Source organism: Buteo buteo, chromosome 11, assembly GCF_964188355.1.
Source record: "Buteo buteo chromosome 11, bButBut1.hap1.1, whole genome shotgun sequence".
NCBI classification, from domain to species: Eukaryota; Metazoa; Chordata; class Aves; order Accipitriformes; family Accipitridae; genus Buteo; species Buteo buteo.
The window spans coordinates 15,127,565-15,143,738 of NC_134181.1; the positions used below are offsets into that span (position 1 = coordinate 15,127,565).

Here is a 16,174-nt window from a genome sequence, read left to right on the forward strand (position 1 = left end):
AGATATGATGTCACATGGTATGGAATACCCCTCTGGCCTGTTTGGGTCAGGTGCCCTGGCTGTGTCCCCTCTCAACTTCTTGTGCCCCTCCAGCTCTCTCACTGGCTGGGCATGAGAAGCTGAAAAATCCTCGACTTTAGTCTAAACACTACTGAGCAACAACTGAAAACATCAGTGTTATCAACATTCTTCTCATACTGAACTCAAAACATAGCACTGTACCAGCCACTAGGAAGACAACTCTATCCCAGCTGAAACCAGGACAGTGCTAATTTTTACCTCAAATGTCATTATCTTGGAAGTTATTTTAAAATTGAAACTATGCAGTGAAATTGCCAAATTGAGTATAAAAATTAAATATACTGATGAGCATCAAAAGTGGTATGTTAAAAATCTGATATATTTGTAATTAAATAGTTGACCGCCATCAAAAAAATTAAATAATGAAGGAACAGAAAAACTCTCTATGTGCAATATTACTTCAGAGCAGGTTACAATAAAAGACCTACATCAGAAAAATTCTGATATTATGCAAATTGACCCACACCTCTGCCACTACTGCATCACTTCCTTCTAGAAGTATACCATGAACAACAGATAATATAACTTTTCTTTAGCACACTGTCCGGTCATCTGCTACTCTCAAGTAACAGCTTTCTACCTCCCAACGGTACATGCTATTTGTGTGTGGTTGATTTTCCACAGTGAAATTACTTTCATTGAGAATATTTGTCTCAAATTTACTTGAGCAGAAAAACTCAAATCTTTTACTTCTTACGTTAGCAAGGGTAAGGAATTAAATTTAGAGCTAAAGAGCAGTTGTCTTTTGACATTAGAGCACCCCAGCTACTCAACAGTGAATTGTAAGCAGCCCATTACAGCAATATAACCAGTGTAACATGCTTATCAAAAGTCTGTGTTCTCCCCTTTGACCAGAAAGCAATGAAAGTATCCTGAATCGAACATCCACTTGCTTTATACAAATGCTGTGACCAGTAACTCAAACTCTACTGTAACACTGTGTATCCAGCAACACTATAATCCATTGTCTCTATTCTGTGTTCACAGGGAATTAATGTAAATAAATAAATAAATAATAATAATAAAAAAAAAACCCCAACCCCCAAACCCCCAAACAACCACAGGGTGCACAGGAAAACATGCATTTTGAAGAACAGAGATGCCAAGATTAGAAGGCTGAAAGAAGATACACTTAGAGCTACTTACTCTTTCTTACATTGATGGTATATTCCATCCTAATTATATTTCTTTAACTGGCCACTAACTATGTGCTTCCCTTTCCAATAGGGATTGATTTTCTTGCTAGTAGGGAAGTATGCTACAGCCTCTGTTCTAGAAATTCTGATCCTTTAAATGAGAAAATCTACGCTATCAACTTGGACTACAGACTGTAACAAGAAGCACTTTATCAAACTATGTACTGTTCCTTGAGCAAAAGATATGTTCACCTATAAATTCTGAAATATAGATCAGAGAGGGTACTACTTACACAAAAAATTTCTACTTTTAATTTGTCAATAAAGGAATAAACACTAACTCATAACCTGGTTAGAAACATGTATGGCATACATTATAAATGTCTGTAAGTACACTACAGTGGGTTTTACTGTCAGCTATAAGCAAGTACTTTATAGGTCACCTTGGCCTTTAGGTTCACATTGCTAAATACGAATTTAGTAAAAACATTTATTAAGGCATCAAACAAACATTAGGTTAATTTATTGTAAGCTGTAACTTTATAACAAAGCAAGGCACTGTAAATACTTAAAACAGATTAGCACACGCTTTAGAATAAATGAATATATAGTAATGTATTACATGAATTATCACCATGACTCTCAAAACAAGTAGTGTTGTGAACAAACAAAGCTCAAATAGTTTAATAGAAGCCCAATCCTGAAGATACATAGCCTAAACAAGTCCTCATATACCATTTGGAAATTTACTTAATTATAAACAATCAAAGACACCATAGAAATAAGGGGTAAGAGGTGTGGGCTGGTTCAACTTGATATATGCGTGTGTATGTATTTATTTTATTTTTTTTAATTATAAAATAACTCCCTAACTTAAACTGAAGAAGCTTATATGAATTAATTAGATCTGTTTCCAACTCTTAATACAAACCTTGGTTTTCATCTTGTGCTAAGGCTAGGGAAGTTATGGTGCTTAGAAGGCAGTGTTTTGCAATCAAGAAAGTGACTCATCAGAAACATCCATAATTTTCTTGAGTAGAATTATCCATTATATAGAATTCTAGGTATGCAACCTCTCCCACCAAACCCGCATTTTTTCAGATAGGTAATAAATAAATAAATAAATAAATAAAAGTCTCTTATATGCAGTAATTACAGGTGAGGAAGTTTCATTTTCCTTTCCTGAAAAATTATTTTCCTACTTCATATTATTTCATAAAGCACAGTATTTTCCTTTGTCTTTGCAATTCCAAACTCACAATACCTGATCCAATCCTAGCTTCGTTACGTAGATGGCACTTTTTTGACATGTTGTATCTTCACAGACTGGTAATAAATGTTCACTTCGTCCGTCCCCATCTGTCAAAGAAGTAAAAGACTGTCAGCTTTGTATTTGCAAAATCAGAAACCCTGCTTGCAAGACATAATCAGCTGTCAATAATTTATTTTTTTTTTAAATGTGAAAAATTACATGAGATAAACTAGACCTATTCAAAATCCTTAACCTAATAATCTAATTTGGGTCTTTTGTTTGAAGATTGTCTTAGTTGATGTATTTTCATCTTGACCCATAATATAAATTTTATTTCTGGTGATAATGTGATATATTTAGAAGAATAATTGCTTAGTAATTTACTCAATCCCTGTGTTTAGTTGGGAAAAAATTACCTTTAATATAAATCCACCATCACAAGTCTACTATACAAACTGATTTAATTTTCTGAACTAGTTTTAAACTCTTGTGCTGTCAGCAAGACTTTAAGAACAGTCATGAGTTCATATGGAGTATGTTAATCTAGAACATAAGATAAAAAACAACACTGGAAGGTTGACTAATATGATGGCTAAAAAATTCCAGGTTTACAGAATTAGGCAAATCCGTGTTAATTTACAGGTTTTCAAAAATGTTCTTCAAGTGTCTTCAATCCATGTATTTCCAAAACCTTTAGTAGAATAATGAACTTTTAATGTTTAAGCAAGCAACATCTATTTGCATCTAGAATTCTGACACACAGAGCATATAATAATGAAAAAAAGGAAAAAAAAAAAATCAACTTACTGCTCATTATCTACTCTAGGAGAAATACCTATGTTCACATTTTGACCTTGCAGCCCTGCCTAGCATATTGAGAAATACACTGCCTTCCTAGTAAGAGACAGGCCACTACAAGTTACCTTGTATGGGCTAAAAAGGAAGAACAGAGAAGCAGTTGAACGTAAGCAGCCAAAAAGCAGCAGCTAGAATTGCTGCATTAATGACTACCACTACAAGTCCTGATTATAAACAAACTTGACTTGCTAGAGAGATGGTATGCCCCAGCTCAGGAAAATTTCAGGGAATCTGCTTTTCCAGGCTATGAAATCAAAGCTCATACTGTAATAAAAAAATTAATCTTTTCAAATTGTCCATGAGTCCATACAGCTCTGAGGAGCTTGGTATTAATACTTTAAGTGGATTTTGTAAAGTTGCATGATGAAATCTCCTTAGTCAATATGAAAAAATCAGATCATCTGCCAAAGTCACCGAGTCCCTTAGTCATTTCCCACTATGCTACTGACCACAGCCCTAAACGTTGTTGTACTTTACCCATACTATAAGAAATGCCTTCTCAGCCTGCCAAATTATATTTCTATGAAGCTGAACCTCCTTTTAATGTGTGTAAATATATCTCTATATCTGTGCACAGTTAAGTTTTCTAGGTCCCTCTTATTACATAAGGAAGTTGGGAGATGGAAAGTAGAGTTATAAGGGGGAGGAGGAGTGAGGAAATATCAGACTCCTCCAAATATCTCCAAGTGATAAAGCCAAACAGTCACCTTTAGTGGCTTCCTACATCCCATCTGCCTCATGAATTATTTTACCTCACCACTAAACCCCTCCCAAATCATCATGGCAGCTGTGTTATCAAGGATAGACAATTCAGGATGCTGAGTAACCTAGGTGATAGAAATCCAGTAAGTTCACATCCAAAGAGATGGGAAAGCAAATTACCACTGAACAGAGAAATTATCATTGCAGCTATTGAATTTGACCAGTCTGAAATCAGCACCAACTTTTGAAGTTGTTTGTTTTCCTTCTGCATCATTCAAGAACAACAATTAAAAGGTGTTACTTTATTTTTTGCTTACATGAACTAGAAGAAAATACTGTTTAGACTGCAGGCTTTTTCTAAACTTAAAAAGGAGAGAAACTGTTCAATTTGCAAATCATTAACTATGGAAATATTGAAGGGTTTGCTAGAACAGAATTAAGTTGCAGAGATGCAAGTCTTTTGTGAATATAAAATTTAAATTAAGCCCTAATAATTTAATCACATTTCTATAGAAGCTGCAGTCTGAAGTAATTTTAGAAGATTTTCAATAACACATGAGGACAAAGAACCTTCTAATACCAACTCTCTTCTTGCTCGTTGTTAGAAAGGGACAAGGATGTTCTCATTTTAAATTATGCTATGGGGCAGAGAAGAATATAAAATGTTTGATTCTACTTAAATTGCAAACATTCATCTTGTTATACTGATAACCCAGTTTGATAGTCTTGGTAATTAATGTTCAGCAATACTGCAGTATATTGACAAGAACAACCTATGTAGCTTTGAAGAATAATGAAACTATAGGGCAGTAAGAAGGATGGAACTTTCACATAATTAGACAAGAAGCCACCACCTTACAGATGCAAGTGTTCTAGTTAAATTACAAGTTTAAGAGCAAGATTTGATTAAAATAATTCAGTACAAAGAATGAATTGAAGGTAAATATGCATCAAACAACACACCTTTGCCCCTGCAACTGAAAATATGACACATATTCCATATTAGAAGGACACAATTTCCCCAATTCCTTTGACCAGAACCTACAGGTCCATTTATGTTACTTTTATTATAGGCTCATGTTTTCAGTTGCAATTTCTCTTCAATTCTGTGTAACACATATTTAAGAATCCAATAGTTAAAAAATAGATTTGGAAGATAAGAGAAAAATCTACTGGAAATTTATAGCACAGTTTTAAGAAAAAAGTTTATTTTAAAAATAAATTTTGTCAAGAAAAATCCTGAAGAGAAGGAGTCTGAGGTGCCATTCTTATGCTCACCTAGATCTCAAATTATTGCTGTATTCACCCTCCAAAAGTTTTTCAGATAGAGATATCCATCTTATTGAACACTGGACTGTTTTGTGTGTGTGGTTGTTTGTTTTTTTTTTAACCACTTGGTGCTCAGCTGAACTTAAAGATAACAAAGAAATGAGATATAAACATATTAGTCCAATGAGTTAGTATAATTACATTTGCCTTAAGCATAGATGTCTGAAACTAAATTTTAAGTTAAGTTTGTGTGGTGGTGTAAATTTCCAGTTACTTAAATCTGTATTTTAAAAATAGTATTTTAATAAAATCCATTTTATATGGCTCTATAAAACCATAGCTTTACAGTATGACAATTTGAAGTGATATAGGCTGTGGGGTTCAACTAAAGGTGACCACATGGTGAGGTGATTGAGGAGCTGAGCTGTCTAAAAGCACTTCCATTTCCTCCCCTCCTCCTCAGAAGTGCATGGTTCCCATCAGCTGATTTAGCTCTAGAATGGCTCACTGTGGAATCAGGGAAGAATTAGGACCAACACACTGGAGAAAGGAGAAATATAGGAGCAGGGAAACGAAAGGATAAGCTTGGATCACATTAAGTATTGATTTATAAGTGTTTTAACATGTTGCAGAACTGCCTTCACAGTTGAGAGACAGAAAAACTACCAGCTTTAAAAAGCAGGTATTAGAAAGCAGAATCTAAATAAAAACACCTCCTTTAAAACTTCTACATGTGGCTCCTAAGTGTAGAGTTTTCCATGCATTTTGTATTCACTTAAAAAAACATTAAATAATTCATGTTCCTTTTGACATGGTACCTGATTTACACAGAAATTACTTCCTGACATTTACCTGTCATACTGGATAATTACAGTACCACTTCAAGTATTTTACCTATTATATGCTTAGCACATAGAAAAAGATTATTTTTTAAAATAAGGTATTTATTTAGACATAATTAAAAATTATTATGTTTTATATACTGTGAATGAGAATTGTGCCCATTATTGCTGACACAATGACCAAGAAGATCATAGCAAGAGAAAGCTGGAACAATTAAAGCATCTAACCTTTCAAAAAAATTTGTAACGTTTATAGTATACATGATAATGGGCACTTTATACATCTGCCTCACTGAAGAGCTTCATAACTGTTAGCATTTTTCATCCAAAAGAAAGGGTCAGGTACATATTCATACTGTAGAGCAGGCAAAACAAATTTTAAACTTAAAAGGCATCAAGTAAAGCACCAACAGTGAGAATGTAGCTGGAAAAAGGACATCAGTAAAACAAGAATATCTTCTGAGTTGTAGCAGAGTAGTTTAAGAAACCCCACAATTAAATACTGTATTACAGAAAAGTAGCAATCAAAAGAAGGAAAGCCCAACATTCTTCATCTCTGTCATACTATTATCTCTTATTTCTTCTCTAGTTTTGATTTCTAATGCACATCTTACAATGTACAGATCCATCTGTTACTGTTGAGGTTATTTGATCAAAAGCAATTTTCCGAAGAAAAAAATCAGAGATTGTCAAAAATGCTAATACACATTTTACAAATCAACTGCAGCAGTTACTGTTTGTGACAAAAATAAAAAAGAATAAGCATAAAACCCACCTACAATATTGGCTAAAACTGTAGAATAATTTAGTTAAATACAAATCTTGCATCAATCTTTGTTCAAAAAGCCCAAGAAGAAAAAAAAACCTCCCCAAAAGCAGCTCTAAGCACAAAGCTAAAGCAGAATCTGTTTCACTATCCATTGCCATTTTAAACTGTCCTCATCCGTAATAACTAGAAATACGTTTCCTGTATTTCTGAAGCTTTTTCAAAGGCACTATGTGCAACCAACAAATTGATACAGCAGCTTTTCCAATTTTGAAAGAAAATAACTTATTCTTAATCCTTATGCGATTCCCACTTTGGAAGTACCCACTGAAATACAAACTTTTGGCACAACTCTACTGATCCTGGAAGACCACACAAAAGACCCCCAACAGTTGCTCACGGAAGAGCTCAATCTCACTAACAACAAATTTACCACAGACCTACAATGCTAACTCTTCTCATCTTCATGCTTTGTTTCAATCTCAATTTAAATAAACATCCTTTAATTTTAAACTCTAATCTTGAATTTAAATTCCTCCACAAAGGAGGAAGAAGACAGAAATTAAAAAGGAGTATCATAAACACATTTGCTCTAGTGGAATTAAGTATTCATAGGTGACAAAATATGCATTGGTGACAATGGCTGGATGAACCCATCAGACCAGCTGAAATAAGCTGCACTAGTTTCAGATTTAAAAAAAATACCTTGCATAACATGTCTTCAATAATGTACTTCAGCCTGGGTCTACTTAGGAAATCTATTTCTGGAGATCCTCTGTAGTCTTCACTCAGCTCCTAGGGTCTACTAGTCTATCTTTCTATTACTGTACTGATTTTAAACAATCTCAGTCCAAATTGTTGGAAATCTCAAGGTTATCCTTACTTGTAATTTCAATGTAATTTGTAGCACTTGATGTGGCTAAACATACTCTAGACTCCAAATGTTCTTTGCTAGCTAGCACCACTCAACTTAGAACATGTTTGACATACAAATAAAAACTCAACTGTTAGCACGATCCTGGCTTGACTGTGATACTAAAGAACTACATGGTTAATAAAGAACAAATTTTATAGGCAGTAGAAAAGGCTAGAAAAAGAACAGTCCCACATACTCATCAGCTGCAAATCTGTACTTATGTCAAAATATGTAAAGACAAAATTAGTAGTCTTATGCCATCTAGGAATCATGTGAGAATCATTACTTACAACTGCCTGTTCACTGTATTTCAACAAAAAGCCATAGATACAAAGCCTTCCTTCCAACATTTTGCCCATGTCTGCAAAGTGCTAGCAATCCAATCGAGAACAAGACTAACTCAAAAGACACAGATTGTGCAGATCACTGGAGCACACCTCACACAGAGAGACTGTATGAAAAAAATTACTTGCAGCTGAAGTTTTAACATTGATTGTGAATGTTCACACTTGCAAAAAACATAGCTCAAATTTTTTTCAATCTAACTCTAAAAGTAAATTTGAGTGGGACAAAGCAGAAAAAAACCCTTGTAAATCAGATTAAGAACAACATAATGTTACTAAAAAGTGTTATACGTTCAAAATGCAATGCTAATGTACCGTAGCCTAAGCACAGGTTTTAAAACGAATGCACAAATAGCAAACTGTGTGTCAACGGTTACTCCGAGAGATGCATTGACCCTGAGCACCTCACCGAATTGCACATCTACATGTAGATGTTGTGCTGTCTGGTAATTCACGATGGTGACACTAGAGTTTGTGTAGTTTCAGCTCTGACAGTTAAGAAATTGCTGTAACAGGCCTATTAGGATTTAGCCCTTTCAATCTGAACCAACTAGATTATCATCTCAGATTGGCATAGACCTTTTGTGATGGAAAAAAAAAAAAAGGAACTTGGTCAATTCTGTCTGATAACTTATCACTTACATCTATCTATAATTAAAGAGAAATTATATATAAAGTAACTAGGCTGAATAGGCAAATAGGCAGTAGGCCCTCCAACAGAGAAAAGACAGAATGTAACCCTCCACTAACAAACTGATTTTTTTTTTTTAAGACTGCTAGTGAATTATGAAGTTCTTTCAAACTTTAAGAAAAAAGTTACATACATAGAGAACTTCTTCCCAAACCAAGACATAGAGATATGCTTTTAAAGCAAACATGCATATAATTTACTTAGCATGAGTAAACACAAGCAAAAAATACTCAATCCAAATCTTCAAATTCCTTTAAAGACATAGAAAAAGGTGTCAGAAAAGCAGTATTTTGCAACCAAATTCAAGGGTTATTAGATTCACTGCACACACTTGTACAACGTACTTTCCAACATGGGCTTTGAAAGAAAAGCAGAACGTGGGGAAATGACAAGCATCATGATCAGTCAATTCAAAACTGTTTTGTAATACAGCAAGAAAAAGTTGTAGTTATAAAGAGCAAAACAGCTTTTGGTGGGCATATGGTCCAAATCTTTTTACTGTGAACAGCTATGTAGTTCTGCTGCAGCGTAAACTTACTTCTGCTCCTTTAAAAACAAAAATTGAATCAACTTCTTGTGTGTGTGATGATAGGCTGATTATTATAACTTATTACAGTTATGTTAAATAAAAAGAAATTGTTTTCTGGCAAATAGAAATAAGCTAACTATGTAGGCTAAGACAGTGAGAACAGTCTAGCTTCTATAACTCTGAATCTGATGCTACATAAAAGCAAGACACTTCATATACCACAAAGTTCTCATGCCTTGAGAGGCTACTGTTCTCTATTGAGAATGCACATTCTAAACTAGCTGTGGTCCCTGTATTATTACAGGCCTCCTGTTGGTGCAGTTTTCCTAGTTGCCTTCAAAAATGTGAGAAAAATAATGTCCTCAACATAGTACAATAAAAGCCAAGAAGTTTTTCTCTGCTGTTGATTTAAAGCCCAAATAAGTATAAGGCATCTCTTGTTTAATACAATACATCCTAATGAAGCTTTATATGCTTCCATACATAGAGCTTGCTCACATCTCTCCCTCATGCCTTTGCACAGTTCTCATTCTCCTTTCTCATGAGCCTTTCGTTTAAAGTTCTAAAGAAGAGTAAGAAAATAAGGAGGAAAAAGCCCTGTTACAGTAGTGCTCAAAACAATACCCTTCTGGGACAGGCAAGATATTCAAACAAAACAAAGGTTTGTTTGAAAGCTGATTATCTTAAATTTATCTTCTGAAGTAATAAAATTATTAGAATTCTTTTGTCACTCTCTGCCTTTAGGTGTCAATGAGATGGTCATGACACAGACAGTTACAATAAATTGCTAGGATAATTATGCATTATTAAAAGAATCAGTGTTAGCTGCTTTTAGAACATGTGAATCACAACTTCAAAAAACAGATGCAAAGAGCTTTTACAGATGCTTCAAAGTTCTGTGGACATTAAAGAAACCCTTATATCACTCTCCTTCACACTAAATCAATTCTGACTTTAAGCCCATCTATATCCTTCCAAAGAATCCATATTCACACCTCCACTGCAAGAGAAGCATTTAAACACAGCATGCCAGCAAACTGCACAGAGATTTCCAGGCTGCATCTGATCCAACAGTGCAGTCTTCTGTCTTGAATGGAAAGACTATATCGAATGTACTAACTGGAATCCAAGCAGGAAAAAGAAATTAGATTAAATACAAAATGAGAACCCCTCTGCACACTAAGCAAAAAGTAGCACTTAAATTCCTGTTGTAGTTTATGCTGAAAACTACTAGCTCCAACAACCTCACATTGTTACAACAGAAACTATAAAGCCTGACTGTACAGCTTAGAACTATCTAATGTTACACATTTAGAAAGCTTGTATGGCATTAAACCTTCACAAGCTAACAAAAGGGATAGCACTAATTAAAGAAAGCCACTTGTGCGACTAAATTTTGGGTTGACAGTTCTTGTTGTATTAACCATGAAGACTGTCAAAGGAAAACTCAATCCTGAGGAGATTAAGTTGTTCAACAAAGAATAAGCAAGTGGCACGTGCATCACTCCTCTAATTTTACCATTGAAAAGAAAGCAAAAGTAATTCTTAATGTACAAGCCCCTTTGACAAAAATCAATATGAAGCAAGAATGATTTTTTTTTTTCCCCCAGATGTTAGCATTTGTCAGCAACATGTGAAAGAACTTGGCAAAATACAGGAAACAGATTTCCCCCCCAGAAGTGCACATTGCATCCAAGTCATAATAAAGACTTGGACAGAAAGAAATAACGGAATGCATGCTTATATTTTGGAGGGAGTCAAGAATGCATATAAAGTTACTTAAGAATACTGACTAACACGTCACCTAAGGCTGTAACTCCAGCCAGTCTCAGCCCATCACACAGCGCTCTCACAGGTGCCATGACATGCCAAAATGTTCTAAAATACTTTGCTCTTAAAAAATAAGACAATTTAATCACAACTATATCTCTACTATATTATTTATTATTTACTCTGTGCAAATTCAGGGAAAACAAGAACTATTAGGAAAAAGATCTCTTGGATTTTCAGTAATACCATTGGTACAATTGTACCCTGCTACAATTATAGTGGCAAGGGGATGGGAAACAGTTCAGAAATGCGGGATTTCTGTGGATGTCATAGCAGAACAGATGCCTTAAGGATCAGGAAGCGCAGTGTTTTAAACAGCAAAAGGAACAATATGAAATTATGTTTGTGACAGGGACAAACAGTAAGAATGAGATGCATGGAAAAATAATTTCCTGAAGGGGTCAAAGATGAATTTGAAAGAAGAATTTGAGGCTATTGTATTTAAAAGTTTCCTATGTGGACTTTACACAATTGCTTCAACTTAATGTCCACCCTATTCTCAGATCCACACCATGACTGCAAAAATGAATGATGAAGTTACTAAGTGTATTGGTTTTGTGTGGCAAGGTTTTGGTAGCGGGGGGGTGGGGGTGGGTGGGGTGGTGGTGGTTACAGGGGTGGCTTCTGTAAGAAGCTGCTGGAAGCTTCCCCTGTGTCCAAAAGAGCCCATACCAGCCAGCTCTAAGACGGACCCGCCGCCAGCCAAGGCCGAGCCAATCAGTGATAGTGGTAACGCCTCGGCGATAACATTTTTAAGAAGGAAAACAAAGTTGGGACAGTGAGAGACATCTGCCGGAGAGAGGAGAGAGAACATGTAAGAGAAACAAGCCTGTGGACACCAAGGTCAGTGAAGAAGGAGGGGGAGGAGATACTCCAGGCGCCGGAGCAAAGATTCCCCTGCAGCCCGTGGTGAAGACCATGGTGAAGCAGGCTGTCCACCTGCAGTCCATGGAGGTCCACGGTGGAGCAGATCTCCACCTGCAGCCCAGGGAGGACCCCACGCCGGAGCAGGTGGGTTCCCGAAGGAGGCTGTGACCCCGTGGGAACCCCACGCTGGCGGAGGCTCCTGGCAGGACCTGCGGATCTGCGGAGAGAGGAGCCCACGGAGCAGGTTTTCTGGCAGGACTTGTGACCCCGTGGGGGACCCATGCTGGAGCAGTGTGCTCCTGAAGGACTGCACACCGTGGAAAGGACCCATGCTGGAGCAGTTCGTGAAGAACTGCAGCCCGTGGGAAGGGCCCACGTTGGAGAAGTTCGTGGAGGACTGTCTCCCATGGGAGGAACCCCACGCTGGAGCAGGGGAAGAGTGTGATGAGCCCTCACCCTGAGGAGGTGAAGCGGCAGAAAATAACGTGTGATGACTGTAAACCCCATCCCTGCCCCCTGTGCTGCTGGGGGGGCTTGGTGGAGAAATCCGGGAGTGAAGTTGTGCCCAGGAAGAAGGGAGAGGTAGAGGGAAGGCGTGTGAGATTTCGTTTTATTTCTCATTACCTTACTCTGGTTGATTTGTAATAAATTGAGTTAATTTTGCCCGTGAGGGTAATTAGTGAATGATCTCTCCTGTCCTTATCTCAACCCATGAGCTTTTTGTTATATTTTTCTCTCCTCTGTCCAGCTGAGGATGGGGGAGTCACAGAATGGCTTTGGTGGGCAGCTGGCATCCAGCCAGGGTCAACCCATAACACTAAGGCAGTCAAATGGGGTGCAGTCTGTAGAGCAAAGTTATTTATAACAAACATGAATTTACACTTTTTTTGCTTGTTTGTGGTTTTTTTTAGTTGGTTGTTTTTTTCTTTTGTTTGGTTTTTGTTTGTTTGTTTGTTTGTTTTAAGGAACTGCAAAGGAGTACAACTTATAGCTACAGCCTTAAACCTCAATACAGGATCTTTTTGTAGAAAAAACCTGCCACAATGATAGAAATCTAAAAAAAAAAAAAAAAAAAGGACTAATAGTAGAACAATAAGGTATCACTGAACAGCATTGCTGGATACCAATTAACAAATAAGACATATTTAGCTTCTAAATACACTTTCATGGACTGAAATATACAAGTGGCAATTAACTTGATATGTCTCTATGCACTGCTGTTTTAGATGAACTGAAGTGCATCTGTTACTAAAACAACTTCTTCCTTAACCAAAGTCACTCAGAATTCTTTATTGCCATCAGCTTTTTTATCTTTTTCACCCAAAATGATCACAGTAAGAAGAGTTTTCCTCATATGCAGAGCATTTCAAACACAAAAGTACTATACTCCTGCATCTTAAGGAGAATCCTTTTATTGACTACAGGAGCACTACTATATTTTCACAATGTCATGCTCAAAAGACAACTGCTTTATAAAGGGGTTATTTACTGAAAGGAAACATTACAATTTACCTTTGATACACAGCTACTACATCTGAGGATGCAACATTCTGAAGAGAAGGAAAAAACTAAAGAAATTCAGATGCTAAAAGAAAGCTGATACACAGAACTAAAAGCTACAAAATTGAAATGCAACTGCGGGCAGAAAAGCATTGCATTTAAGATATCGTCAGCTGCAGGATAATCATAGTCTACTTTAACGAAAAATCTTTCAACCAAATGCATTTTGCACAGTGCAATGAATGGCTTTAAAAGCCCCCAAATGTTAGGCACTCTGTTATCCTGCTTGACCATAATTAACTGGCAATAATGAGCTATAATTTCCTATGAGAAAAATGATAATTTCTACCGTATGTCATATAAGTAGTTAACATACATGAAACAATTCAATTACTTGGTAGGGAGAAGAACAGAGAAGATTGTCTTGGGATTATTAGTTGGATAACGGGATATTACATATGAGAAAAATTTGAGTTCAGGTCCCTAAAAGACTTGGATAGAACTGTAACAATCCCAATCCATGTTTTGTCAAAAAGTAATCAAGTTTGCATAGTAGGAGTAAACACAGACTTCAGAAATTAGGGAAGACCACATAGATAAAGACTGAGCAGCAGCTAAGAAAACAAATGGCGAGTAAAAGATAAAGAACTGAGATGGAGTTGGCTAAATGCTACCTTGAGTTGTGTTGTATTTACTTATGAGGACACTATCAACAGTATGATCAAGTTTGATTTTGAAAAGCTATTTTTTATTCTCTTTACATCCAGGCCACAACAAATTTCTTTGCCTAAACTAAGCAAAATCACTGACTAATTAATCAAACTTTTATGTTCTTAAATCGGATATCACAAAGGATGATTTTTCAAACTTCACTATCCAACTGAACAAATCAGTTGAATAGCAGTTATAACATTGATTTCCTATAAAAATGAATTAATGGACTGTACAAACAGCAAAATATTCTATGCTAATTGCTTCTGGGTCTCTACTTTAAAGACATATTTCATTAATCTTCAAAGTAACAAGAAAATTCCAGTTTGCATGTCCAAAAAATGGTTCACATTCATCTCCTTACTCAAAAAAATTGGTCATATTCAGAGCATCCCACCGAAATCCTTAAATTTCTTCAACAAATACAAAATTTTCCACTATTTTAAGTGACAACTATTAAAACTTTTTATAATTGCGATTATTTATTGGGATTCTAGCCAACATCTATGATATCCTCTAAAGAGGGTACAAGCAGATCTCATAAAAAGCCTCTGCTAGCATACAGATAACAACAACAGAGAATTAATCATTTTTGCTATAGCAACCACTGCACTGCAATTACCATAGTGACATGAGAAGAATAGAAAAAGTAATAATGAAGAGCTCTTACTTGTTTGGAGCAATGTGTCAGCCAAATAAGTCTAGAATTCTATAGTGGCCAGCTCTGCTCACCTTAATCAATTGAAATGCCATTTATAATAAATATGTCACAAAGCATTTCTGATTTGTTTTTAAAAGGGCAATACAAATTTGTCAATTGTTCCCTCTCCTTTCGTCAGGTTAATGTTCAAATCACTGCTATCATGTAATAGAGGGGGAGTGATACTTATTTTAGAGGTCCCAATTTAGACATAAAGTCTAAGGTCTACTACATTACTGTAAATATATTGATATATATACACCTGCTTTTGCATATTTTTCCATTAAAATATACACATACATACACACACATATATACAGAAATGTGGTAGACCTTACAGATACATATATATAAATGTATACAAACATACATTTGTATATCTTTTTCATGAAAAAAATATATCTTTATTATTTGAGTACTTCAGGAAGACTTGGTGCTAAGATTAGACTAACATCTGTCACAGTTTCTCCTGAGTCACCTAATTGCTGTTTTTTCCAACTCCACTTATCTAAATAATTTCTACTTGATAGCTGTTGTTCAACCTGATTACTTTAAGAGTGGAAACCTTACCCAAAATTTGTTGCTTTTGGAGGTTCTCAATCAGGATCTTTTTCAAAGCTCCCCCTCTTTTTTCAAATGACAGGTAAATACTTATGGCTGGAAACAGTACTTCAAAGAAAACTTTTGGAAGCAGGAAATAATGTTAGACAAAGTCACCTTTTGAAACAACATGTTTTGCAAAGACAGGTGTGATCAATAAATCAGAATCTTGGACTGCAGAAGTGCAACAGTGTACAAATAGAACGGTGGGTGTAAATGAGAAGGCGGCAGCACAACTGACATACTCCCAAGCTCATGTCTGGACCTGGCATCGTTCCACAGTCCAATATGCACAAAGTTAAGTACATGAGAAGCAGCGGAAAGTGAAAGCACAGAGAAATACGGAATCCTTTGAAATCTTTAGTGAATGGCAAGGCTGGCACATCAGCTATTGACATACAGAAAATGTCAAGAAAGGGGAAGAAAATAGAGGCAGGCAACACAGAAGTAAGAATATAACAGGCTTGTGACTATACTGAATGTTTCTAGTCACAACAGCTGTACCCCAGTACCAACAGTGAAGATGCTTACAGCATGCACAGAGCAGAGCGAGAGTGATATGGTATGTTCTGCTTAGTGT

At 36.0% G+C, this 16,174-nt stretch overlaps 1 protein-coding gene across 2 annotated transcripts in view; it reads right to left on the bottom strand.

The window, feature by feature from the left end:
* ITFG1 (integrin alpha FG-GAP repeat containing 1) overlaps positions 1-16,174 on the bottom strand; it is a 94,106-nt gene that overhangs the window by 45,588 nt on the left and 32,344 nt on the right. For both annotated transcript variants that reach the window (XM_075040180.1, XM_075040179.1), the window contains exon 9: positions 2,482-2,576. In XM_075040180.1, coding sequence (XP_074896281.1) covers positions 2,482-2,576 — 95 coding nt within the window. The remainder of the gene's footprint in view (positions 1-2,481; positions 2,577-16,174) is intronic.